General features: G+C 37.4%; 1 protein-coding gene across 16 annotated transcripts in view; it reads left to right on the top strand.

The window, feature by feature from the left end:
• The window catches only part of PARD3 (par-3 family cell polarity regulator), a 440,327-nt gene that overhangs the window by 267,999 nt on the left and 144,769 nt on the right, over positions 1-27,559 (top strand). For 7 of the 16 annotated variants that reach the window (XM_056483435.1, XM_056483432.1, XM_056483441.1 and 4 more), the window contains 4 exons: positions 9,127-9,277; positions 15,904-16,093; positions 20,853-21,004; positions 22,042-22,086. In XM_056483435.1, coding sequence (XP_056339410.1) covers positions 9,127-9,277; positions 15,904-16,093; positions 20,853-21,004; positions 22,042-22,086 — 538 coding nt within the window. The remainder of the gene's footprint in view (positions 1-9,126; positions 9,278-15,903; positions 16,094-20,852; positions 21,005-22,041; positions 22,087-27,559) is intronic. The other 9 variants (XM_056483426.1, XM_056483438.1, XM_056483433.1 and 6 more) reach the window with 3 other exon arrangements.

Here is a 27,559-nt window from a genome sequence, read left to right as displayed (position 1 = left end):
TCAGAACAAATTGGGAAAGGACTGAGTTAAATAGGATACAGCTGAATGGAGTGTCAGAAAAGCATCTCTTTAGAAATCTGAAAGTCAATTCTCTCATTCTTGCTAATAGAGTAAGGTGTTATCAGGAATGTTACTTCTTGATCATTGTGCTTCAAAAACGATGTGCACAAATTGGTTTAGTATCTCTGCTCCTACCTAGGGGAAAAAAGAATGTGGTTTACTTTTTAATACATAAATCTAATCTTCAGAAAAAAAACCAGTCCATAGTGTATTATATTATAAAATCATGTCTGGAAAAAGACATTGGGCTTTTTAAAAGTGTTAAACTCCTCTTGATCAATTGCTTATAACAACATACATGTTTATATATATAAGATGATGTCCTTATCTACCCCTAATTTAGTCTGCCCCTTGGAGACTGTTCCTGATTTTTACCCAATATCAGATGCTACTATATATTACTACATTAAAAGGGTGAAATATTTTAGACTATTTCTGTGTTTAATTTTTTTTTTCCCAAAAGTCTTCTTGATTGAATTAATCCAGACAGTGTAAACATGAAGGAGGTAATCCAGCAGTGAAAAAACAAAAACATTTCTCCTTGAGTCCTGCACAATTTTCATTCATTCAAGAACAACTTACTCCCCTATATCTGCTTGATATTTAGTACAATTTATTTTGCAGAAAATGTTCCAAAAGCAGCGCAGCTGACTGCAGTATATGTACTTCATGATGAAAGAACTGATTGTGGAAACAGATTTAGATATAATGAAATGTACCTGCACAAGGGAGGATAGGCCCTGTTTTCTGGGCTTCCTTTATAGCTTTTGTGCATTTTCCCAACTCTTTAAGAAGTTGGGAAGATGAGCCATAATGATTAGTAAAGCATTGATATGTCACTATTGCTGTAGTAATCATCTTTACAAAGTAACTTTTGTAAGTAATTTTTCCTAGTAATTATTGCTTTTATCACGCTCATCCAAAGGAAACACGATGTCAATACTGTTTGCATGTCTTGAAGTGATGAAAGGACAACTTGCATGGACATAAAGCTGTATACCTGCTGAGCTGGCAGTATGCAAGAAGGCACTTTTCTGAAAGTCTTGCAATGCCCAGACTTCAATGAAATGAAAAGCAAAGGGTTTTTTTTCTTGATATTTTGCAATTAAACTCTGTATCTTCCTTCAAGAATGTGACTGATTTAAACTTCAGATGTTATTGAGCTGATGTAATACTGATAAGCTGTGATAATTTTATTTCTGTATCTTGCATTAATACCATATATGAGTATGGTATTCAGTCAGCTCAGTCCCTCAGTGGTGGCTCTGTGGCCTGAGACCTGGCTGGAGACAGCATTGACTCAGTGCCTGGACATGTCTTGCAGCCTTGGCTATATCATGCTTAATTCAGCAACACAGATGGCTTAGATGTGCTGGTATACAAATTGTCTCCTTGGAAAATTCCAGTAACAGCCACCAGGAAAGATTTTTAGTGTTAGAACACAAAAAGAAATGACATTTGACCGGGGACAAATTCAGGAGCTTGCAGATTAGAAGCAAAAGCATAAAGAAGGCAGACCCTTATCTTAAAAACTCCCACTTTTTATCACCATAGAAGAACAGATTCATTTAGTTTAAAGATTGTTGACTACAGCCATTAAACCAGCTCTCGAAGTCCACCCCTAAACTATATTGCCAAGTGTCATATCTACATGTTTTAGAGACCTGCAGGGATGGTGACTCACACACTTCCCTGGGCAGCCTGTTCCAAAGCTTGACTGTACTTTTCATGAAATATTTTACCTAATATCCAGTGTAAATCTTCCCTGGCACAACTGGAGACTGTTTCCTCTTGTCTGGGAGAAGACACCAACCCCCACCTGTCTAAATCCTCCTTTTAGGCAGTTGTAGAGAGCAAAAAAAGTCTCTCCTCATCCTTCTCTTTACTCCAGCTCCCAACTCCTCAGAAATGGGGTTTACTGGTTTAATTAAATATAAAAAGAAATGTTCAACTTTTGAGAAAGTATTTCTCGGTGTTTTCTATGCTCTTCTCCCTCTTTTTGTTTTTCAAAGGAGTCACCATAAAAACCCAGCAGATGAAAATACCCTGTTCAACTGATTTCTTTCATTTTTTGATTCAGCATTGTATGTATCTACTCTGTAGACAAAAACATAGCCTTGTTTCTTGTTAGTCTGAATTACAGTTAAGTGGATCTGGCTTGGTTATATTCCCTTTTGTGTGTCACCAAGAGCAGTGTTCACACTGTTCCAGTGTATGGTCAGTCCTGCAAGGTCTTGGCAGATTCCCTGCCACACCATGGAGCACCCACAAGTGTCTCAAAAGGGAAATCTGTACAAGGGGTAATAATGACAATGCAAAAATGATTGTGCTAAACATCTGGATGATAAAAGCAGTTGCTGTCTGGATGATAAATAAAAAAAAAAAAAACAACAAAATAACAGCAAAAAGAACAAAAAAACTCTAAACCTTTTTTCCTCCTGCCTTCAAGTCTAGTAATTGTTTTGCATTTGCAAAGTTAAACTGACTTCCTTTTAGATAGACTAGACAGCTTCTTTCTTCAGTAAAACTGAATTTGAATTGGATTTTTAAGGAAGTTAGTGGTATGAAAGTGTTCTTTTGGTTTTAATGTCAATTTTCATAATCACCCTTAGGAATTGCTTAGGAGGGAGAATTAACTTTGCACGGCTCTGCAGATTGTTGTTTCTGCATGTTTCAATTTAGACTAGAATTTTTGTGTACTTTTTGTACTTTGTTTGCTGTCTGGGAGTGAGTGACAGCTCGACCTCTGTTGTCCTGGGTTAAGGGAGGCAGGAACAGTTGCTTCCGATCTGCTGCAGGGGCACTGTCTTTGTCAGAGAGATTTCTTTGGCTTCTTGAACATGAAATTGTTTCAAAACTTTGTGAAGTGACCTCAGACACTCCTTTCCCTTGCTGTCATTATTCTTAAACAGCTTCACAAGTTCTCATGTTGTAAACTAAGCCTTCAGAGCAATTATAGTAACAATATAAATGTACAATATAAACACCATAAGAGTATTATCTTGACTTCAGAGACACAGGGAGGAGATAATTTATATCAGCCCTTCCATAACTGTAGAGTCTAAAGAGACCACAGACTTCCCAGAAGGTAAAAAGAGATTTTGTGCTGCTGTGGTTTGGCTGAAGATTTGCCTGTAGACAGAATTTTCATTGGCTCACCAGGAGATAGTGTGTAATTCATCCTGGTTTTCAAGTGAATTGTCTTGTAGTAAATATTGATATAAGCATGGAGTGTTAGTTATGAATGAACTCCAAGCCAAAGCTGTGCATCTGAGTTTTTCCTGTTTGCATTACATCTATACAGAGTACAGCAATGTAGAATTCTGCAAGCTACACTACTGCAAACTTTGCAAAACTGTGTTTAAAATCTCAGCCACTGCAGACAAAAATCACACACTGAATATTTGATGGACGTTTAGATTAGAGTAACAAAACCATTTAATTTGGGATTTGGCTATATCTGAGGTTCTCTTGCCCCCCCATCTATAAAGAGTTAAACATTCTGTTCTGTCCTGTATTTTCAGCTTCCAGCCTTACATGTTAACTCATTGACTTTCCTACATAAGCAGGGAGAGACTCTTTAAGACACATTTCCAAAGCTGTGAAAACAGTCAGAAAAAATGGGGAGAATAATAATAATATTGACTTGATATTCATATACGGCCAGTTTTTAACACCTACTTTTTCAGAAGAGGTGGCCATCAACTGTTTAGATCTTTGACTCAGGGTTGAAATTGTTTTAATTGCTCAGATTTAAGGAGGAACAGTGGAGCTCCTTGTGCCACATTCTGTTAATTAGTGATGCTGTTGTGATTAGCCTGTTTGGGCAAACAGCTGGCGGCTGCATCCCCAGAACGTGCTCAGCACTCAGGCACCACTGTCAGGCACATCCCTGCAGCTGGCAGCTCCATGTGCTGATTCAAGAAAATAAAGGTAATTGTTACTTTTGGAACCCTGCACTTTTCAGTCCTGAGACCTGGACAGCTTAAAGACACAGATTGCTCATCTGCACTCTGTTCATGTCACAGGCAGGCAGCACTTGTCTGCCATTAAGTGAGAGAGCATCACCATTTTCCTCAAAATGAGAAATTTCAAGGGTTTTTCTTGTCTAGAATTCCCTTTTTTTTTTTTTTTTTTTTTTTTTACAGAATGAATATTTTGCCAAACCTGCCTGAAATGAAGGTTTGCAAATGATTTGTGGATCCTCAAATTTCTTCATGCATGTCTATTTTTTTTCTCCATTTGCAAATGAGCAAACTGTGATGTAGGGCACTGATTCCAGACCGTATAAGGACCTCATCATACATTAAATAAATTGACTGATAGATCAGTGAGAGACTTTGCAAATGAGTGGTTTCATTACAAAAGAAACAAGCAAACATCTTTTCCAGTATGTGTGCAAGTATAAAATATGCTGGTATCATTTTCCCCTGCATGCATTACCTAGTTACCTACATTGAAATTTATGTGACAGGTTTGTTTTTTTCTTTCTCACTAGATTAGTCTTGTGATGACCTTTTGGAATTCAACTGTCAAAAAGTCTTTAGCATCTTCTCCAAACACAGTGATTTCCCTGTTCATTCCTATCTCCAACTCATTGATAAAGCTGTTTATCAGCTTAAGCTGTTCCCAGCTCTGATTCCTAGGGGACTCTACAGTTCTTCTGCATCCTAAAGATCAATCTTTGTGTTCAATTCTTTAGCCAGTTTTCAACCCAGAAAATTTAGCCCAGTCCTATGAAAATTTTGTTTCTTTAGTGCCTTAGATATTGATGCCTTGATATACACTAGTAGTATTTTAAAAGTATCTGTGTTGCAAAAGGAAGCTGTATTATTTTGGTGACTTTAACCACAGTACACAGATAAAAAGGAAAAAAGAAAGCCTGGAGAATAATTCTGTGTGACAGAAAGAGCTTCAGCATTCTGGATGCAGTGTCATATATAGCAAATTTGTATACTGACTTCTTTAGCACCCGTAACACTTGCATGCCTAATTTGGATAATTTATTTTCTGAAGGAAAAAGGGAGTCTGATTCTTGTTTCATTAAAAAAAAAAAAAAAGTTTGTTTATGCTTTTATGCTTTGAATATTTTGGCACTCTTCTTGTGCATAAACTTTGTTCATATTTATGTACATAACTCCAGATAGGATGGATGATGGTGTTTAAGTAAAAGGGACTGCATTATTTGTGCTTTTATCATCTAGATAAGCAGCAGCTGGGCTAGCTAGTACAGACAGTGCTTTAGCAAACAGCTGGTTTTTATCTGAATGACAAAGGGTCAGGGTAGAGACCTTTTTTTATTTAAAAAAAGTTTAATCTTGCTTCTCTTTTTGATTTAAGAGAATGGAGAGAAAAGGAGCTACAGGCAATCTGTGGCATGGAAGGTTTTATTGCATTTTTATAAATATGATCATTTAGTATAGATCAGTGCTAGGATCCAGAGAGGGAACTCTCTTTTTTCAGTCTAGAGAGGAGAACGATCAAGGAATCTTACCAGCCAGTGTCTAAAAATATCTGAAGAGTGTAATAAAGAAGTAATAAAGAAAACTGATCCAGACTCTTCTCAGGGCTGCCCAGTGCCAGGACAAGAAGCAACAGGCACAAACCAAAATACAAGAAATTTCTTTACACATAAGAAAAAACAAAGTCCTTCTTAGAGGCCAATACTGGCACAACTTGCCCTGAGAGGTTGAGGAGTCTCTGATCTTGGGGATATTAAAAATCCAGCTGCCCAGGGCACTGAGCAACCTGCTCTTCCAGACCTTGCTTTGGGCAAGAGGTTGGGTTAGATGATCTCCAGTGGTTTAATCCACCCTCACTTGGTGTGTGACTGACCTGGCACAGTAAAGGATGCTCCAGCAGCTGTTGATAAGGGACCAGTTGCCACGTGGATTTCGTTCCTTGCAAGGCCTCTAATGAAGTTAGGAATTTGTACAACTTTGTTTATATTACCCACTCTTTATCAGTTAATCAAATCAGATTATACCAGAAAGCACTGAGAGTGGCTAAGAGAAGGAACTAGAATGTGTAATTCAAGCTGTTAGAAATGCATCATGAAGAACAAGTCTATTTAAACTGCAATCTTACTTTGGACTGTTTGTCTTGCCCACAACACATTTCCAAATTCTATGGCTTTTTGTTAACAATGTAGGGAAAAGATGTTTTGTGGTTTTTTTTGTGACAACCAGTTGTCTAATTTTTGGTGTTTTATAAAAGGCATTGTATCTTCTGTAATATATTTGTGTAGCTGGCTGTCAATGCCTTTGTTTAAACCCATCTTTTGAGATGTTAATTAGATATGGAAGAATTTTACTCACAGAAATTATAAAATATGTGATTCACTTTACAAAACATGGCCATATAAATGCAACATTTCTGCTATTTCTTTTATTTGCCCTGTACTTTACTGTACTACCAGGAGTGAATTTCTATATATTTCTCTGCTTCTGAACCATCTTCTTGTCAGTGTCTTTCTGAAAATCTCTTGAGATCTTTCTGCAAATGAGTCTGAAAGTTGATGGCTTGTCACATGGAGAAGGACTGTGTGATATGGCTCACTAAAAGCTGGACACTTGTTACATAAAGTCATCAATATAGCACTGGGAGAATAAATCCCAGAGCACTTTGATATTTTCACACCTTATTTAAAGGCAATGAAATAAAGGGTAGTTCATAATTTAGTACCTTTATCATGCAGGTTTAAGCTCTCAAGCAGTCTAATGTTGCTATGCTCTTTTTTTCACAAAGTGTTTCAGAAGTTAACATTTCTTTTCAAATGTGCCTTAGATTCCTTTATAAAAGAGTCTACAAATATTGTTTAATTTACTTTTCAGTAAAGCTGTCAGTTGTAATCTGCAATTTAAAAAACCTAATAAAACAAATCCTCATTTCACAATTTAAACCTTATTGAGTCTAATTCACTTGCACTGCAAGTTTATTATTCTCCTGCAGCTTGACGTGCCTCCAATTGTAATTGTGTTGACCCTCCGATGCAGTAAATCTCCCTGGTGCTTATCAAACTGGGAGAGATAAGTCTACAATTTGGAACTTCATTAAATATCTCATTTATATTTAACAGATGATGGCTTTGAACAGAAATAATAATTTTTAGGGAGTATGCGACCTCCCGATCGCGCTCTCCTTGACCGTGAAGGCGCATTCCTCAGCCCTGCACTGCCGTGCCCCGTGTCAGGAGCCGTCCCTGAGTCAGGCTCCCTTCAAAGCCTCTGCTGGGGAAATGGGCCAAGTGCTTTGCAGCCCTTGAAGCAGAATTTTTTAAAGCCTTTCATAGCATACATATCTTAGTCGTCCGGGGAGTGCGGGTGGAGTGATTAATAATGGGCAGCTGTTTCAGAAAGAAAAACAACCAACAAACATGTTGCTTGTTTTTCTAATTCCTGAAACTATGAACTACTCCTCTCGTGCTTGTTTGGAGATCAGTCAGTACATGGAATAATCATTTCCAGTGGCTTCAAATAGTTTGCAGCATGCTCAGTATCTTTCAGTATCAGGTCCCCGCTGTATTTTGATATGAATGAAATAAATGCTGGGGGATTTGTGTAAGGACACTGTGTTTAAGATTTAACTATATGCTTCAATATGAGGAGGTGTGTTGGTGAGAAGAGCTAATGCTTTGATATCTGAGTTCATATTACTTTTCTACAAAATACATCTATTTTTAATAGTTGTTTATTTTTTAATAGAGCTGAATTCAGCTCACAGTGTTCAGGTGAATTGGTTTAATGGTCTTGGCAAAGTGCCTTGGTAGCAATACTGAGAGGACAGTGGGGTGCTGGAGCCCAGGTGAACCAGGAGCTTTAGGGGCAGCAGGGAGGCTGGATGGTGTGAGGATTGGGCCACGGTTTGGGGACTGGAGTCTCTTATGTCTGCAGGGAGCAACTGGGCCCTGCTACATTGGGCATCCACAGTGACCTGTGAGTGCACAGGTGCCCATTCTCATCCCAGGGGGCTGTGCTGACAGCAGAGCTGTGGCTGATGGAGTTACTAAATTGGGGTGGATGACACCAAATTATTTTCTTTGTGTCTCATGGGTGCTGCATTCCCCCAGCTCTGATTCACTGGGGCTCACCAAGAAGAATTTGACTTTTTCCTGTCCTCTTGAAAAATCTGAGAGGCAGCTGTAGGAAGAAAAGGGATAACCAGTTTCTGCAAGCAAATGCTGGTCTGGGAAGACTCTCAGGGCAGTCTTCTGAAGGAGAGCAGCTGGGGTGGGCAGGAGGCTGTGCAGCCTTTCTGCTCTCCTGTGCACATGGCCAAGCAGCCTGTCCATCACTTCCACCACAGGCTTCATCTGTCTTGTGATGCTCTGGAGAGAGAATCTAGCTGCAGTTGAGGTGGGCAGGGACCTGGCAGTCCCAGGGGTTTGAGGGCTGGGGTGGAGGGCACCCCAGGTCTTTCCAGTTCCAGTTTTTGTGTCTCTGCCTGGATGCTGCAGCAAGAGATTAGAGGAGCTTCCGGGCTGAATGAAGCATGTAAGACCTCTTTACTCTGCAGTCAGGAAAGACAGAGCAAAGAACTCAAAAATAAAATTACAGTGCAGTCTGACAATTTTTGTGTTTTTTTTCTTTTGTTCCTAACTACAAAACTTAGGAGTGTTGATGATTTCATTTGAAAGCAAGTTGCACCACTGTGTCAGCAGCAGCCCAATTCCAAGTGAGAGTTCCTGTTCCATGCTCCTGACAAGGGCCTTGTTGTGTTCAGCTGTCAGTGTGCAGAAGATGGCCCAGCTGTCTGCTGATGGTATTGAAAACAGTCCAACTGTCTGTTTAAGAAATTATCCAACAAAGAGACACCAAAATGGAGTGGGTTTTTTTCACCAATTTTCTGCTGAAGGATTTGAAATTTGACAGGGCACCATGGGGGGTGCAGTGTAGAGGGGTTAGAAAGTTGGTCATTAGGCAGAGCTGTCACTGCAAATTATCTCTGTCCAGGGTGAGGAGTTCTAGCTCATTTGGTGCTCAGACAGGTCTAAGCCTTAGGCAATTTGTTACAGTTCCCCCATGTGGATAAGGGGACACTGGGCACTAATTTCCCCTCTCTTTGCAGCTGGAATCACCTGGGAGCCCCTCTGGGCCGGAGCTGCCCATAGAGACCCTGCTGGACGAGCGGGAGCGGAGGATTTCCCACTCCCTCTACGGCGGGATCGAGGGGCTCGCCGAGTCGCCCACCAAGAACGCGGCGCTGGGCAGGATAATGGGTGAGCCAGAGCTGCTCTGCTAAGCTGGGCATGTTTGTGTTTCTCTCTGTGATTCACTGAAGGGTGATTAATGTGTTATGTGGGAATTGGGAACGTGGAGGTTTCAATGACCGACTTAAAACATGCCTTAAAATTCTTCTATGCAAGCCTTCTGGATAGTTAATGTGAGGAAGAAGGTAAGGTGGGATTCTAAAGTGAATTTTGTATCCTGTGACAGTTCATAGAATGAGTAATAATAACATCTAACATAGTCTTTCAATGTCTGGTTTGAGACAATAAATTATTGGTTGGTTTAGGCTCCATGTTGCATCAAAGTCAGTGACTCAGGGGAATTAATAATTTTTTTTCAACATTCCTTCTCCTCTGTTTCAGTCCTACTAAAATACAAAAATAAATGAGGCAAACTTGCATCCATTTATGCTTATTAATTTATTTGAATTTTTGCTTTGTATGACACTGATTTTAAAACCTATAAATAAAATCATAGCTAATTTTCATCCCTTGTGTAGATTCTGTGCCCTACCATCTGCATGGTCCCAGTGGATAATGAGGTTATTAGCAGTTGCTTTGCAGCAATTCAACTTCTGATGTACAGAGCTAGGTAATAAGGACTTGCCTTGCCACAGGAGTGGTTGGATTTACTGGCTAGGATGGGATTAGTTTGAAAGGATTTTCAAGTTTAAATACAAAAAGCAGCTTGATGAAAATAACACCTGACAGAAGACGTGACGTTTGCTCGCTTGAGTTGCAAGTTTTAAAAAGAAGACATGGCTATTAAATCTAGGACTTTTTTTTAGTGTATTAGATACACAGAATATATTAGAGGATGCTGCTGTAAACTTTATATGAAGCAAGGCTTAAGTTAGTTTTCAATTGTTTTAGATTAGTTTTAAGCCTTAGAAAATTAGTCTGCCACTTGGGTTTTTCCAGTCAGCACTTTGTGTATATTTTTCACTTTATATATTTGGATTGGGTTTTTTTCCTCCCTCCATGTTTTTTTTTTTAAATAATTTTTGTATTTTGGGGGTTGCGTTTTCTTTGTGGTAGCAAAATAAGACTGTTGTTAAACTCTCTGAAAATCCACAAGTTTGCTATTTAGGGTATTTCTTCCAGTAAGTCTTCTGTCCTTTTTTGTGCATTTGGGCAATAGTAATTAGAAATATATCATATTCTGTTCTATTTCATTTCATTTTGTACAGCTTGGAAGAAAAAATGTGCCCATGAAAATCAAGGCAGTGTGAAACCTTGTCACCCAAAGTCATATGCTCTTAAAGATAAAAATTTAGAAAAAAATTGTATTTGTTTGTCAACAAATTTAAGGAGTGATAAAATAATTTGAAGTCTTTAGCACTACTCTCTCATAGAAAGAACCAATTCTTGTGGTGTCAAGGCTTTGGATAAAACATTTGCAAGGCACTGCCTGCTGCTTTTTCCATCAGTGCTGCAGAGGATTTACACACAGAGCTCATATAAGCGTTAACAAATTATCACTTAAACACATTGTCCATTGATGGGAGAAGGAGCCAGAGAGAGTCTGGCTGCTTGTGTGTCAGCAATGCAGTTTCTTTTGACATCAGAGAAGCACAAGGCTTGCCTGCCACATTGAACTAGTAGTTCATCAGTCTGGTATCATCCCTTTAGCAGTAGCCAGTAATTGATGTTTAAACTACAGAAAAAAAAAAAAAAAAAAAAAAAAAAGTATTTCCAAAGCTGTTAATATCTAATACTTTTAGATACCTTTGCATTGTATACATAGGCAGGGAAAAAAAAAACAAACCAAAAATTTCTCTTCATTCATTTTATGAGTTTCTTACAGCCTGGAGTTAATGTTTTGATTTCCTGTGAATCATTGTTTTTCTGAATTGTTTTCAGGGACCAGGAACTATGTAGAAAAGTGTTTGGTTGTGACTTTAATCCATTGAATCTTTAGTGGAAGCATGTTAGTAGAAAATCAAATTGTGCCTGAACCTCATAGTAAATTGATCTAGTGGCATGTAACTAAAAACTGGTCTTTCCAGGAATGGACTGTTCCCTTCTGCAGTCACAGCAGCTTCACAGACCTGTGATGTTTAAAACCATTTTTAGGGGAATGTCAGTTTTCCAATAGACTACTTTTTTCTGAATTAATCAGAACCACTAAATTAAAACTGTAGTGTTCATAATCTTTAGCATGCAAGTTTTCTTGCAGTGCTGTATTACAGAGAGGTGTTGCCTGTTGAGAGAGATAGGTACAGTTACTTGTTTCAGAATAGCTAACATTTTTAAGACTCAGTCACTTTTTATGTAGTGGAATCCCTGTCTATTTTAGCATTGGTAATGGGAAAAAAAAGCAGAGCTGTTTTTATTTTCCCAAAAATGTTCACGTGGTGTTGCATGACTTTTCCTCTCTTAAAAATTGCCCTAAAAGTGAGGATTAGTCCTAAGAACAATCTGGCTGCAGAACACTGGAGGTCTGTACCTTCCCACACCAGTCCTGCCCATGAAAACCAGCAAAAAGGAGTTCTTTATGCAGTACTGCTTCCCTTGAGTGCCCACCCCATAGCAAGAAGCCCTTTGATGAGCTCTCTGAATCATCTGGTGTCTTTTGATTTACCCCTCAATGGATTTAACTATGTAAACTTTTAGTTCTCAGTACTTTTTAGTGAGGAGATGACAGTTTGTTTTCACAGATGAAGGAGTAGGTCTTCCTGCTGCTTTTGCTCTTGGATGGGTTTGAGTTTTCTTCCTTCCAAAGTTAGACTATACAAAAGTAAGAATGTCAAAGTCTGGAAAATGCCTGCTTATTTTAGTCATTACTTAAAGTTGGAACAAAGATTTTAAGAGTGTTTTGTTCTTTTAAATACCATTAATGTAATTTCAGAAAGGTATTTAAGACAATTTCCTTACTCTTTCATAACTGACAAGCAAGAGCTGGCTGTCAGAGCCTTGCTGTGAGAGTGGGAATAAAATACCAATTTTAGGATGTGATTTAAATTATGTAAAATAATGTTTTCTTGCTGCAATAAAGCTACGTGAATCTTTTCATGCTTCTGATGATCCTCATGTTGATCTACTTTTTGAGGTAGTTATTGCTATTGTAGATTTCCTTATGCTTTTTATTTGAGAATATTTCACAGAAAATTTTGATGGAGAAAAGATACAGCTTTCTGTATTCAGGGAATACTTTTGTTTTGAAGGAGATGGGATACTTTATTTATATAAATTTGTTCTTTTAAGAATTAGATGACTGTAATAAACCCTTCTATTTATTTATTTCAATATTTACAGGGTGCATGTTATTCAGAATAACAACTGTATTATACTTGTTTGCTTGGCTCTATAATTAAAAATTCAACTCTTCTTCTGACATACCATTCTTGTATATAATGCATTATGCTCCTGAGTTTTGCAATATACAAATACATAGCTGCTGCCTATATAAATTATTCTTATTCAACAAACAGCTTAGTATACAAAGTCCTCTTTCATCTCCTTCTTCTAGTGGCTTATATTCTTTTAATGAACTTGGTGAGTTTTGTTGCTAACAGTGACTAAACAGAAGTTATTTATCAGGGGGTTCACAGAATAACAATCCCTTGCACTGAATGTGCTTTTCATCCTGAAGGATCCCCCAGAACTTTGTAAGATTTGATGGTTCCTACAAAACAAGAAATACTCTGTTCTCTACATAAATAATTGCTGTCTTAAGGGCAGAATCAGGAGGAAGCACTCCTGACAAAAGTTTAGCTAGAGATGTAGAGTGTGTGAAATGAAAATAACCCTTTACAATCAGAATGTAGTTCTTTGGCCAGGAACCTCATCAAAATGTGGTGCTCTTCTACAACAGTTGACAGATCTGAGCAGTTTCTTGAAATCCAAGGCCTTCATACAGTGGAGAATTTTTTGTTGTTAGTCATTCTCCAGGCATTTGTTGTACTATTGGTCTGAATCCCACAGTATCAAATGCTCATGAGTCATTCATAAGGTAATACTGGGCTTTGAACATACGGTGAGAGTGTTCAACAGATTTTGTAGACCATCCTTTAAAGAGAAAGCAATAGCAAAAGCACAAGGATCAAGCCAGAAAGAGTTCCATGACAATGCAGTGTCAGTATGGGAGCCAAGTTATCCCAGCAAACATATTAACTGAACTTCAGGGGATTTCAAGATTTGAAAGGACCTGGAGCAGTTAAGTTCTTCATGAATAAACTTGTTATTCATACTGTGTACTGTATGTGCTCAGGGATTTTTTTGGAGGGCTTTATGTTGGTAGTTTAATTCAGGTACAAACTGTTTTCTGGTGTGTTATAGGTGTATAATAAGTATAATATTATTTTTTGAAATATGCTGCTTGGCATATTTTTCCTTGTAGGATGAAAATCCTTATGGGCTTGGACCAGCCATTAAATACTGGAGCTCTGAGGCTTCTTTTTCTGCACAGACAGATGGGAGCTCTTCTTACCCAGTAGTTTGGTGTGGTCCTCAAACTTGGCTGGTTTAGATTGGTAACTTGTCCAGGAAATTTGAGCATCATTGTCATGAGATGAGAAACATTTGAAAGGGAGAATGTTTTACCTTGCCTAGTACAGTGTCCAAAATACTGTATGTTATTACAGATTACCTCACTGAAGTCGAATTAATATGTGCAAAACTGGACTTGAAGTGTAGTCAGAGTCTAAATTTCACAGAGTGTAAATAGCACTTTTCTAGCCTGAGAGAAAATTATTTTCTTGAAGAGGTTTGTAGGCAGGTTTAGCAATGCCTTAGATTCGTAGATCAGTCAAATAGACTGAAGATTACTGGTTTTGAAGTTTCTTTGATGTTTTCTTGTAAGGTTTCTCACAACACTTGTGGAATTAATTCTCCAGGGGTATTTTCTGTCTACTTCAGCTGAGTTCTCTACAAAGGATGTATTGAGTCCAGCACTGAGGTTTGTCCAACCATCTGCTGGAGGTGAAGCCTTTCACCTGTTTTTAGGCTCATCTGCAATGAAAAGCAGAGGCACGTCCGATGGGATTTCTCCTAAATTCTAAAGCAACTATTAAAATGTCAGTCTTCACCCTTGTCAGTTACAAAGAAGGGTAGTGAAAAGTTAAAAGTGTTACTGAATTACTGTAGCCTCTCAAATGGGAAGTTCAATCTGCTGAATGCCATAAGGTTATACCTTCTCACAATCAATTCTTTGGAGAGGTTATTAACTACAGAGTTAACAGTCTTGCAGGCATTATGTTTGGAAAGAAGTACATTACTGGGCTAAATATTAACCTGTCCATCAAAGGAGCTATTGCTGGGCAGAATCAGCTGGTATGCAAACTGCATACATTCATTTCAGTTTGACAGTGATGAGATGTTCACCATCAGTACCTTTCTCTTCCAGCCACTTTTTCAGCCTTCTTTAATGATCCCTTTTGAAGCCAGGTTTCTCCTGTTTGGAAAGATTACTATATGTATTATCTAGTGCAGTGAGGATTTTACCTACCTCTTTGCACATATGGTTTTGTTTGTTTGTTTGTTTGTTTATTAACAATTGCATGCAAAGGTAATGATGGTGATTGAAATCTTTGCAGAAAAGAGGAAAACTTTATTTTCCCCTAATTATTCACATTTTTTTCCATAATTATAGTGAAAGTAAAGCATGGGAATAATAGATACGTCTTAAGAAGCAGTTTAAGTTATGGAAATAGAAGTTACTCTGGTGCATCATAGTTTTAGAATAATTTTCAGTTTGTTATAAGATTAATGTTGATTTGGCTAGTGTGTTTCTTCTCATGAGATGTTATCATTTTACAAATGGTTTTAGTAAGATCATACCATCTTTTAACTTTTACTCTCACAAATTTACCTGATGAAGTCTGCCACTGAACATACTCATGTTGAGCCTTGATATAGTCCCTATCATGTATGTGATGGTTCTTCTTTAAATGTTTTAACAAAAGTGTTAAAACTAACTTGAATTTGTTGATAATAGAATTCGACAATTTTTTTTTTTTCTCCAAATTTTGCATGTGTTCACTTCCCAGCATCACTTGAAGAATTTCTCATTTCATGAGGGCCAGAGTGATCAGGAAAATAATGGCCTCTGTTTGTCCTTGTGGTTCACATTCTTTGTTTCTACCAAACAAGGTGATTCAAGAGGAGATACAGTCTTCTGGGAGAGGTGCTTTTGAGCAGTTCCTCAGCCAGGATTGAGACTAAGGGTACAGGCAGAAATGGGAGGTTCCCTCTGAACATCAGGAAACACTTTTTCAGTGTGAGGATGACTGTGCAGAGGGCTCAGGGATAGGGGCAGAAGCAATACTCAGGAGCAGTTTGTTTGGGGTCCTGGGCACATGGCTCCGGGTGTCTCTGCCTGAGTGGAAAGGGTTGGACCAGAAGAGATATTCCTTCCCAACCTCAGCCTTTCTGTGATCCTGTGGTCTTGCAGAAGGCCACAGAAACAACTGGTGTGAATCACTTTTCAGACTTCTGCACAGGAAGATGGGTACAAAGCGAGGCATAGTTAATTTTATTATCTGCATTGTGTCACTCTTATCAGTAGCACTGCAGTTTGACATAACATTTTATCTTCCAAGATGAAATATTTTATGAGGCACTTTCTGCACGCTGCTGTTATTTAGTTTTGGTTTTTTTTTCTCCCTTTTGTCCAGGTAAATATCAGCTGTCTCCAACAGTGAACATGCCCCAGGATGACACTGTCATTATTGAAGATGACAGGCTGTCAGTCCTTCCTCCTCATCTCTCTGACCAGTCATCATCCAGTTCCCATGATGATGTTGGGTTTGGCACTGTTGATGCTGGTGGATGGGCTAAAGCTGCAATTAATGAGTCAACAGACTGGTAAGAGCATGGTTTAGTGGAAGGAAAAAAGAGAGAGCTTAGCTGCATCTTTTCCTTTAGTTACATTTTTGACTACTGCTAATTTTAATTCTTTTTTATCACATCTGGATTTTACTGTTTTCAAACTGGTAATTGTCCCTGTTTCAGGGAGGAAGTCTGTACAAATACTTGTGGTTGCAGTTTTGTGCTGTGTTAAAGCATATATGTGGAAATGTTACTTGGTCAGTACATAGCTGTGTTATTTTGATGATCTAATTTGGATCTAATTGTTAACTGACCTAGCTTTTGTAAAAAAATCACTTAGCAAAATTTAAACACCTGGAAATTGTAATTTATAAACCCCACTGTAAATATTTCAAAGTTTATAAAACAGATTTTATTTTTATATTCCATTGTATAGCTAGTAGGATCTTCATACTTCTGTATACTTTCTTGCTTTTCCTAGTAATGTACTATTCTTTTAAATCTACTTGGAGGTCAAAGCTCTTTGTTTTGCCTCTGTGTTAATGCTGGTGCAAAAAGAGCTAGTAAAGATTTCTTCATTATGTGTGAAGGACTACTGTTCATATTGTTAGATGATTTGCAAGGACAATGTACTGTAGTAGCTCTGCATTGAAATATATGAAAAGTAACAATTCCACATTTAAAACTATGGAAAGTAACTTTATGTGTTTAATCCATAGTAAAAATAACTTTTGTGAGGTTGACTCTCCGATTACTTTACACATTGTAATGCAAGAACCTTAATGAGAAATGCATTGAGCTCCATTATTGACTTGGTTAAGTTCCTGGCAAAGAAATACTGTTTATTGCTTAGTTAGTACAATTAATACAGATCTAAGATTTAATTTACAAGTCCTGTAATTATCTATAGTAATAGCAAAATAAAAGCCCACCTCTGTAAGCTGCTTCTTCTTGAAGCTAGATAATTACCACAAATGGTGTGAAGTACATGAATTTTCTTATTTTTCTTGTCTCATGAGCTTGTTATGAATGTGTCAGCAATATCTTAATAAAACAGCAATAGCACCTGCTGCCTGATATGCACCTGTCAGCTTCTTCTTGCTTTAAACTAGTTTATTTCATCTTATATCCAGGAATTGAGTTCTGTATTTTAAGCTCTGTTTTAATGATTGTATGAAAATGTAATTTTTTCATTTTCATTTACTTTTTTTTTTTGATGTTGCAGTTCCTTCTTATGGACAAGTCATACCTGTAATCTGGGTCTATGAAAAGTCCATTTGTCTTTTGTAAAAGTTTGTAGAGCTGAGATTCTGAAACATTTAAATAGAATAGTACTCAAGACTGCACATAATAGCTTTTTTCTGAGGGAGTATTTTTAGCTGAATGTGAGCAAAATCCTATGAAATAAACTTAAAGCCATTTGAAAACTGCAGATGCTTTTACATTGACTTCTGCAGTAAGTCTTGCTATTTACTTCTTTGTAAATGGAGTAACAGTACAGAAAACAGGGATTAGATAATGTAGAATTGATCACACTCAAAAAAAATTAAAGTATGTGTATGAGAAGCAGTAAAGGCCTTCAGATACAATGGCACTTAAGAGTTAGATCAGTGTCATTCTTTAGTATCTAATGTATTCTATTTGTAAAAAAAAAAAAGTAAATAGCAGTAGAATTAGATTGTTGCTATAATTTCCTGTTGCTAATGGATGAAGGAAGACTTGTAAAACGAAGGTGCATTGTATTATTTTGCTGGAAGGCACAAAGGGTAAAACTAACAATATGGATGAAGGGTTATCCAAACAAGAATGGCAGCTGTTCTGAATCACAGAAGAAAATGTAAGCTTTTTCAGCCTCACAATATCTCCCTAATCCTTGATGAAAATGTTATGAAAACAAAGGGGCAATAAGACAGGATTAATAAATGGAATTTTAATAACATTGAGGGTCAGAAGACGGTTACATTCTTTTAAGGATCAGCTGTCATTCCAGAAATCTTATTTGTTAAGTATTCTAGAATATAGTAAATTGCATTTGGCATTGCTTAATGACTTGCACTAAACTCACCTCTGTCTTTTATTGATGTAGTTGAAAAATATTAAAATGAGGCATTTTTAGGGGCATTAATTCCTCCTCTGTGCTCATTGGCTTTTGCACTGTGGCTCTTCACAGGGACTTTTGATTACTTTTAGACAATGTTCATGCATTCAGACTCCTGTGATCCACTCCTTCCTTAATTACTAAAACACACTCGTGGGTCATTAATAATAGAAGTAAAACAGGACATGAAAATTGAGAACTCTACATAAGGCTCAAATAAAGGTGCTAAGTAGCATCTTTAGAGTGGAGGATAGTATGCAAACATGTGACAGTAATTCCCTTAATGTGTGGAAGGGAGGTGTGACAAAGGCAGATCAGAGAAGCAGAAAGAAAGTCTCTAAAAGTGGTGTCAGTGGAAATGCTGGGTTCCAACCTCCCAAAATCCCAGTAGTTGATGCCATGTCCAGACCCTACTGCTCTCTCTGGGACCTGTGGTGTCCTTTTCAAGTTATATTCGACCCTGGAGTTTTAGTCCATTCTTAGGACTTCAAGTTCAACATATAAGTGTGTGCTATGTTTACATGGAAATAATACTCTGCTCTACTAGAAGTTTTATATTGGTGGATCAAAGCAAGCTTGTATGAAAAAAAGCATACAGCCAAACCAAATAATTTTATAAGTTCACCTTTTTCAAAGAAAGTGTCACAGGATACATTTTGTTCGGCAAGATGAAGCCAGTTATTTTAACAAATGTGAGCCTGTGCTAACAGATGTTGCTGGAAAAGAAATTCTCACTTAGTAAAACCACATTTTTCTGGCCTTCAGAGACAGGGCTGACTAGCAGGGAGCCAGAAACTTCTGTGTGGCCTTGGGAAAGTCAGTTATGATCTGATTATGAAAGGTGTTGAAACCCTGTAAGTTCAGTTTGAGTCACTTTGGAGGACGTTTTCAGATTTAGGTGGTTCTTACCCAGCTATGTGTTGCCCTCCAGTAAGTGCTAGAAGTGTATATTGGCCTTGTCTGTTTTATCTTTCTATCATGTGTGTGGAGATAATTTTTTCCCTATTTTGTGGGAGTGAATGTTAGGACTAAATAGTTATTTTTGAGTTTGGTCTCTGAATCATCAGAGCTTTTAAGCATATGCTTGAGAACATTGCTAAATTGTGCAGACATCTCTGAAATAGTTGCAGTAATTAAATGTAAAACATTATGAGCCTGAGCCAGAAACATTAAAGTCAAAAGGCACTTGACATTGGCTTTATTCACATAAGCTCTGATCCTGCTCACACTGAAGTATTATTTGCCTGTCACAAGCACATATCTTATTATTTGTAAATCTGCCATTACTAGACTGAATTTCTTTTTGGCTGCCTGGTAATGAGGATAGTGATTTTCATCCTTTATAGTACTTTATGCCTTTGGACACTTTTCTTTAACTCTTTTTCAGTGTTTTGCCTAATACCCGGTGTTTCTTGATCAAAGATACTTCTGTAAATTAGAATACATGTAATACATAAACATGTGCATGTTACAGAATGTAAAAGTATAAGTTGTTTTTTGTAGAAATTCTCTATTTGCCTGTTTCTCACTAGGAATGAGAGGTCTATTGTACTTAGCCCTTACAGTAAAAATAATTCTTTAGAAATATGGTCCTGACAGTAAGAGGTGTGAAAAAAATATGTTGAGTTGCATTTAGAGGTCTGTTTAGAGATCTCAGAGACAAAATATTTAACTTTTTTTTTGTTTAATCTTGAAGTGCAGCAATATTCAAAGAGGGGATTTTGAGGGATTTACCTATAGGATAGATAACAATGGTCCAAAATACTGCTTTTTTCAGTATTTTATTATTTTGATTTCTTTTTGTGCCAGCTGAAGTAGAGATCTGTATACTATCCCCTTTTCTCGGAGCCAGAAGATCTTTTTGTGACTTTCCTTTCATATTGTTTATTAGTAGTATGCAATCTTGCCTTGTTTTTAGGTTGCACACCAAATTTTGCCCACATTCTTGCACTCATGATTCTGACAGTGTTTGAGCACCATTAATAAATTTATCTTCTGATGTTTCTGAGGTAGCTTGTTGAAAACTTGACTCACTGAGCTGAAGTCACTTTAGAAACATGCAGAAGAAACAAAAACCAAATACAGTTCCCCCATTTCTGATTTGGAGATGGATCCATTGTGGAAAATACTTTCTTTGTGGGGAAGCAATGAGTAAATATATAGTTGTTTGTCATAGGCTAAAAGCAGGAGAAGCTGTGAAAAATCTACAAGAAATTTCACCTATGGAGAAAAATTTTAATGCAAAGTTTTTAAATTAAGGACTTTAAAGCTCTGTGGGCTTCAGGCAGGATAGTTTGTATTTATTCTTTGCTAAAATCATTTTCTGATAAATACAAATCAGATAACTTTCTATCAATAGAATAAATTTTTATCTCAGGAAGAAAAAAGAACTGCTTTATTCTCCCACAAATTATTCCTGTGTTGGACTTGGTGTTCTGATAGAATATGTATAATGCACCAGATGTGTGTATCTTTTGTTAAAACTGTAAGTTAAATTCTTGGTACTTTTTGACTAGAATTGCTTAATGCAGTAAAACAAATCCATTGTGTGTGTAACTGAATACTTGCAGTGGTGTATTTAAAGCTGTGCACTTAATCGTTGGTAGAAGTCACGTGCTAAATAAATGATTTTCTCTGAAGAGTGAAAGGTTGCGTGATCTTGATAAATGTTGCCATGATTTTTTTCCCTTCCTACAGCACCCTTAGTCCAGATGTTGATCCAGTACTTGCCTTCCAGCGAGAGGGTTTTGGACGCCAGAGCATGTCAGAAAAGCGTACAAAGCAATTTTCAGATGCCAGTCAGTTGGAGTTTGTTAAAACACGAAAATCCAAAAGCATGGATCTAGGTAGTGAGTGATGTTTTTTCAATTTTTTTTTTATTTGAACCTGATTTTCATGTTGTAAGTATATAGATTTTATAATTCCAAACAGATTGTGTATGTGCAGCAGTACTGCACATAAGTCTACGTGTGGGTAGTAAAGTATTAGCTTGAATGGCCAAGTGGTCTGGGTGTTTGTTGTTTGTAAATGTCCATACATTCAAATATCACAGCCCTCTGGATATATTATACTATATATATATAATACCTTAAAACAGTAAACTTTATTTATTAAAATGGAGATGAAAAACGCATTTACCAATCCATATAGAATAATTGTGTGAAGCTGTACCATGCTGTGGTTCTGGGATGCCAAGTTTATTTTCAGTCCATTATTAGAATGCAGTAAGGTCCTTCATAGTCTCTCGTTTTGTAGATGAATTCAGAATTAGAAAATGGGACTAGGCTGACATTTGTTTGAGACCCAAGTTTTAATATTTATATCAGAAGCCCTGTAAAGTAGCAGCAGCTAAGACAGGCAATCACAGTGATCATTTTAACTGATAAACCAACTGAGAATAAGTAATTCCTAACAAGCCCATCAATTTTTCTGCCATTGAATTAGAATCTGAAGTGCAGACTCTAGTAACCTCAAACAGTGGGTTTAAACACACCGAATTCCCTACTCAGAATAATAAAATAAAATGCAATTCCCTTCTTTACAGTAGTTGTGAATGTCTTGCCTGCAATCCCTAATTCACACAGGTCCTCAGGCTGCAGTCAGGTTGGAGGTGCTGACTTGTTGTGACTGGCTGCCGTGTGCTAACGTGTCCGTAACATCCTGTACTGCCTGTGATGTGAACATGACTCACACTGCATGATGGTTACTAGTTTGCTGCCACTTCTACCCAGAATGTTTGCTTACTCTTGCAGTTTATTTGCATGAAGTAGGACATTTCTAAGGTCCCCTAACTTGTGAAGAAAATATGCAAAGCAGAAGGAATGTTGAGTGCATGTGGGGCATGGGCACTAACTGGGCTAACCGTTATGCATTTACCTTTTAACAGTAGCTGACGAGACTAAGCTCAGTACAATGGATGACCAGAAAACAGGTAAGAATTGACAGTAAGGCTGTTGCTATAGAAACCTTGGTCAAAGCAGCTTACCACAATTACAGAACTGCCAGTCAGATTGCATGAAAACATGAATATTCCAGTACTTGCATGGCTGCTGTCTATTGTGAATAATCAAGTCGTACAGAAAAAGAAATTTTTTCTATAGAGATATGTATCTAGGGTAGTATATTCAGCCAGGTCATGCATGTGATTGTAGGCAGACACCTGTTTCTACACTTTAAACTCATAAATATTCAGAGTTGTTTGGGTTTTTTTTATTCTTTCAAAAAAAATCTTGGAAAATCTCCTCCTAGCTTCAAACTGTAGTGCACAGAGAGATGATTTAAAAGAGTCGAGTGTTTGGCTATTACAGTGCTAACACAGTGCTTGAAAATAATTATTTTAATTAGAAAACTGCTGCCTTTGCCTTAAGTGGTCATCAGATACATGTTGTGCATTGAGTTGAAGATTATTAGTGCAAGCTGATTTGCTTTTGGAGCTGAAATGTGAACATCGTAACAGAGCAAAAGAATATGTAAATAGAATCTTTTCCACATACCATTCATTGTAATGTTTCACAAAATGATAATGAGAAATAGCTTTCAAGGCATATTTTTTATTAGTAATTAAAATAATGCACCAACTGCAATTATGAACCTTTATGATTTATTAATATAAGTTAGCTTTTGACCTATGGAATGCTGTTTTAATTAGGCTAGATGCAGAGGACACCATAACATTACTTAGCTGTAATTAGGAACAGTTCACCTTTTTAACCTGAAAATATTATTTATTTTAACATGATTTGAGGATTAGTGCATTCCATACAGAATTTGCATTTAGTAATTCACAACTGCATCTCTGTTTAACTGGACTGTATAACATGAGTAAGAATACTGAAGAGCTGTAAATAATCAAGTGATAAAATTATAATTTGTATTTGAATAGATAAGTCTTCTAGCTTTTAAAACATTGCAGAATATGGCCAAAGACTTGCAGCTTTGCAAAAAGAGAATGGGTAAACAAAATCAAAATGTATGAATGTTTCAGAGAATTAAAGGCATCAGAGTGTGAATGTAAGAATTGTGTTAATGGTTGTGGTAATAATTGTGCTTAGGAGCAGCCTTCACCTCTGAGCATTATTCATATAAAAGCAAGTTAAAGACCAAACCCAAAATTATTGTTAATTATTTTTCATTTCCTTATTAACCTGCGTAGTTGAATGGGATGTGATTAGAATGGTGTAAAACCTGTGTTTTTTAGTAAAATACAGTCCTTAGGTTTTAAAAATGCAGAGTGGTTTTGGTGGTATCAGTAGAGGGTGGGATGAATTGAATGTACTTTTCCCCTATGTGTAACAACTGGATTAAATTCCAAAAAAAAAAAAGAAAAAAGAGACAAGTTGGACAACCTGTGTGAAAGAGCATGACCATGCCATCTGGACCAGGCAGTTACATATTTTGTGCACAGCAAATGTGCTGGAAAAAGTTTTCAGTGACTAGAAAAAAGCAAAACACCTTTTTGTATACTTTTATTTTATTTATCTTGTGTGCTTTTAACCAGGTTTTGTATATAAACACTGGATATCTCCCATTACTGAAGATGGATGTAGCTGTTAAACAAACCACTTACTGTAGTTTGGCTTAATAATTGTCTGGTTCTAAGAAAAAAATGTGCTTCAAATGTGTGGTGAACTATGCTTTAATGAACTCTAGAAGCCAGAAAACTTCAATATGTATTTACTTTAGAAAAGATAAAAACAAACTCTGTTACTGTCACAGTTGGATTTAATAGTATTGGCTGAAAGGGAGAGCACCTCCAGCCCTAGTTACTGTAATAGTTTTTTAATTATTTTTCTTTCTATAGTTCACTTGAAGTACCTAATCCTTGCAGTGTTTACAGTTCATCCTGGAGGTCAGAAGTATATTCAGTAGCAATTGAGCATGGCTCATTTATAGAGTCCCAGGCATACTATAGCTCTAGGTGGTTATTTTTCCATGTGCATGTTATGAAAATGAAAAAGAAAAAAATCAAATAACGTTTATTTAAATTATTGATTTATTTTACACAATGCTTTTTAATTAAACTTTTATTAAATGGAATAAAAATTGAATTGCTTTTGATGCAATTTCTTGCTTTATTCCTCTCCTGCCTTCCCCAGATGAAGTGTTAATCTCTTGGTGTCTGAACTGAACTAGAAATGGAAAAATTTATCAAATGAAATGGAGCAGATGTTACTGAGTAAATAGACTGACTGATAATGTCCTTCAAGGAAGTGTTTAGAAGGTAGACTTTATGCCTTTGCAAAACTGGTTTAAGGAAATCCAGAGAAGTTTTTAGAATACATTGCAGGTAGCAGTGGACTTGACAACTCATAAACATAATGTTTTAGAAAGAAAAATAAAATTGTCATTTTAAATTATTTAAAAGAATGTGCTGATGAAAAATTTGCTGTATAGACTAAAATTAACCAGTGGCTGAAACACCATATATCCCTTGACACCACGTGCTTTGCCTTTGCAATCCAAGCAGATTTGTGTCACTGTATAAATAATTACCTTAGGGTGAGAAAAGGGGAGGCACAGTGAGCTGTTGAACAGTGTCAGCACAAGGGAGAAACAAAGGAGTTGGGATGGGGAGCAGCACACTGGCTTCATGTGGTGTCTGTGTGTCCAGTGTCTCACAGGTGTCTGTGCCATGGGAGAGGCACCTGTGCAGTCCTGCATGGACAGGGGGTGGGAGGGCAAGGCTTGGCCCTTGTCCCCAAGGGCTGGCCAGATGGGGACACAGGGAGTGGAGGTGGCAGGGGCTGTGTTGGCAGGTCACAAAGCCCTCGGGAGATGGACAGGGTGTGGGCACTGCCCAGCTGTGAGGACGATGCTCGTGGCAGGAGAACTGCTGGGATACAGAGGCATGAATCTACCTCAAAGGATATTTGTTAGAAAGGGAGATTTTGATAAACTTCAAATTTTAAAAATGATAAAAGGATCCCTTTCATCCTCAGTCATATAAATATGCTTTAGGTAGATGTCTTTTCCTCTCCTTTTTTCTACTTTAAGTTCTGGTGTCAAAATAGAAGTAGAACTCATTCTGAGCAGATAGCGCTTCTGATGATTACCACCAGTGCTGTAAAGGCTGGAAGAAAATGCTGACATTTTTGTATTTAGAAAACTGCGTTTTGATGTGACTCATAAATTTTAAACAGAATCCATTTTAAAGAAAGTTTGCTGTTTTTTACCAGATTATGGGTAAACAACTCATTTCCTGACTGGTGAAATCTAGTAATAAATTCTTAACACACAATTTACATGGACACCTAACTGTATATTTTGAGAATAGTAGATTTGCTAGTAGAAGTAGCCATGGAAGATAATAAAGGTATTAAAATATACATAGCTCTATGCTCACACTGATAAAATTGCTTATAAAAGGAGATTTCCCCATTTCAGATTCTGCAACCTGTTCACATTTGTGTTCATGGCCACCCAAGTTCAATAAATATTCTTATCATTTATGTGATCCATTACTAGTTTTACAATGCTCAACATTAGGTCATATCCCAGATGGGATATCCTTTGGGAAAACACAGCTTACATAAATACAGTTCTCACAAAGGTCTGTATTGGTTGTCAGGAAATGGAACTTTTTTTAATGTTCTTTATGAACACAAATGGGCACATAAATGCCTTCTTTATAATTACTGTTTACAAAAAGAGCCACTCAGTATTTAGGAAAAGATATATAAGCATTTCATTTGGAAGGTTGCAAAGCAGAATGTGGAATAAGGAAGTTTACAGTAAGTTGCTATGTAAGAGAAACTTATGTTTCCCTTTGTATATGAAATTGGATCTGTCAAACAGCTGGTTTATATATGATTGTCCCATTTCCTCTTTTTCCCCTCCAAGATGTTGCATTCATTTTTTTTTCTGTCTCATAGACAATTAAAAAAAAAAATCACAATCTTGTAAAGTAAAAAGCGAAAGAAAGTCTCATTTCTTGTGTACTGCAGGCGTTACTGGAAGAATAGGAGGTTTGACCATGGACTAGAAAGTGGACATTTTTATAGGGCACTGTGTAAATTGGAGGGCTTTTACTTGGCAGGGAAAATGTTCTGTAAAATGCTCACCTCAGACTTTGGGCCGTTTTCAGAAGTTTGGAGATTCCAGACTGAACCTTGTTTGCACAGCTGGGAAGCCTCCAACCCTCCCTGGTTCCAGCTGTGCTCTGCCCCACCATCCTCACAGCCCTCAGCCCTCTGATAAGTACAGGCTGTGTGTGAGAGGGTGTCTCCTTCTAGGAGGTGGGAATTCATGAGGATAAAATTTCTCATTTGTTGGGGTGCATTTATTTCTGAGCACAGGTCCAAGCAGCAGCACTACAGAGTGCTGGGGGAACCAAACTGCAGGAGCTGTGTAGACCTGGGAGGATAGGTTTTTTGTTTCTTTCTGTTTACAAGTTAATATTATCAGTAGGGCAGCTGAAGGGAAATACTTTGACAACTGCTGTTTGAATTCATGTGATCTGAGGGATTTCAGTTTAATGTAATTGCCCAGACTTTTAATAGCTGAATAGAAAATGACAGCATTCACTGCCTTGGTTCATCTCATACCAAGGTAACAAAGGATGTGGAGAAAATCTGCCATGCTGCTATTCAGCACCTCTTCTGTGGGGTCAAACAATCCCTTTTTCTCCCCAGCTAATACTGAATAGTTTTTAGCAATGCAGTAGCAGTTTCCCCCAGTTTAAGGTAATTTCACATACCTTTCATAAAGAGCAGTGACAGATGCTGTCTCCCTTCTCTCTCCTAATATCTACCACAATAGGGATCATCTTCAGAACTTTGTATTATTCTGATATCAATGCTTAAAAGAGTTAGTTTTCCTTTATTACACCTTTATTCACACCTGTGATTACTAATGTGCTGTTCATAGTTTTAGTATTCCTGGGGATTCAAGCCTTGGCACTGGCTCTCAGTGGTGGCTGGCTGTGAAATTTATTTCTGCCAGATAAGGGTACTGATGTCAACTGGGTAACAGCCTACCACCTGGGACTGTTGTGGTGCCACACAAATTCCCTTTTGTGATCCCCTTGGGTACAGAAAAAGTGTGAATTTCATATTATAGGTGAGGGCTCTGGTCTCTTAATTTCAGGAAGTGTAGCCATGATGATGTTGTCCCACCTCATCTTGCTTGCCAATCCCAAGTCCCATAGTCCCATATTCCTAGCTAAGACTGTACTTGTGCTTTTGAATAAAATCATTTCAATAAAATATGGTTGGGGTTTTTTTTCCCTGAAAAATTCTTCCCAGCTTTAACTTTAGTGTGCAGTTGTGAGATATGCAGTGCAAGTGGTTGTCTAAGAACAAAGGTTATACATTTAACCCACAAACCTGAGAAGTAATGTCTGGATGGAGAAAGGCTTTTGCAGAACTCTGCCTGAGGCTTCCTTGGCACATATCTGGACGTCTGCA

The sequence above is a fragment of the Oenanthe melanoleuca genome, chromosome 2 (assembly GCF_029582105.1).
Source record: "Oenanthe melanoleuca isolate GR-GAL-2019-014 chromosome 2, OMel1.0, whole genome shotgun sequence".
In the NCBI taxonomy this organism is placed as follows: Eukaryota; Metazoa; Chordata; class Aves; order Passeriformes; family Muscicapidae; genus Oenanthe; species Oenanthe melanoleuca.
The sequence above is the reverse complement of the archived record's forward strand: the minus strand, read 5'-3'. Positions and strand labels throughout refer to the sequence as shown.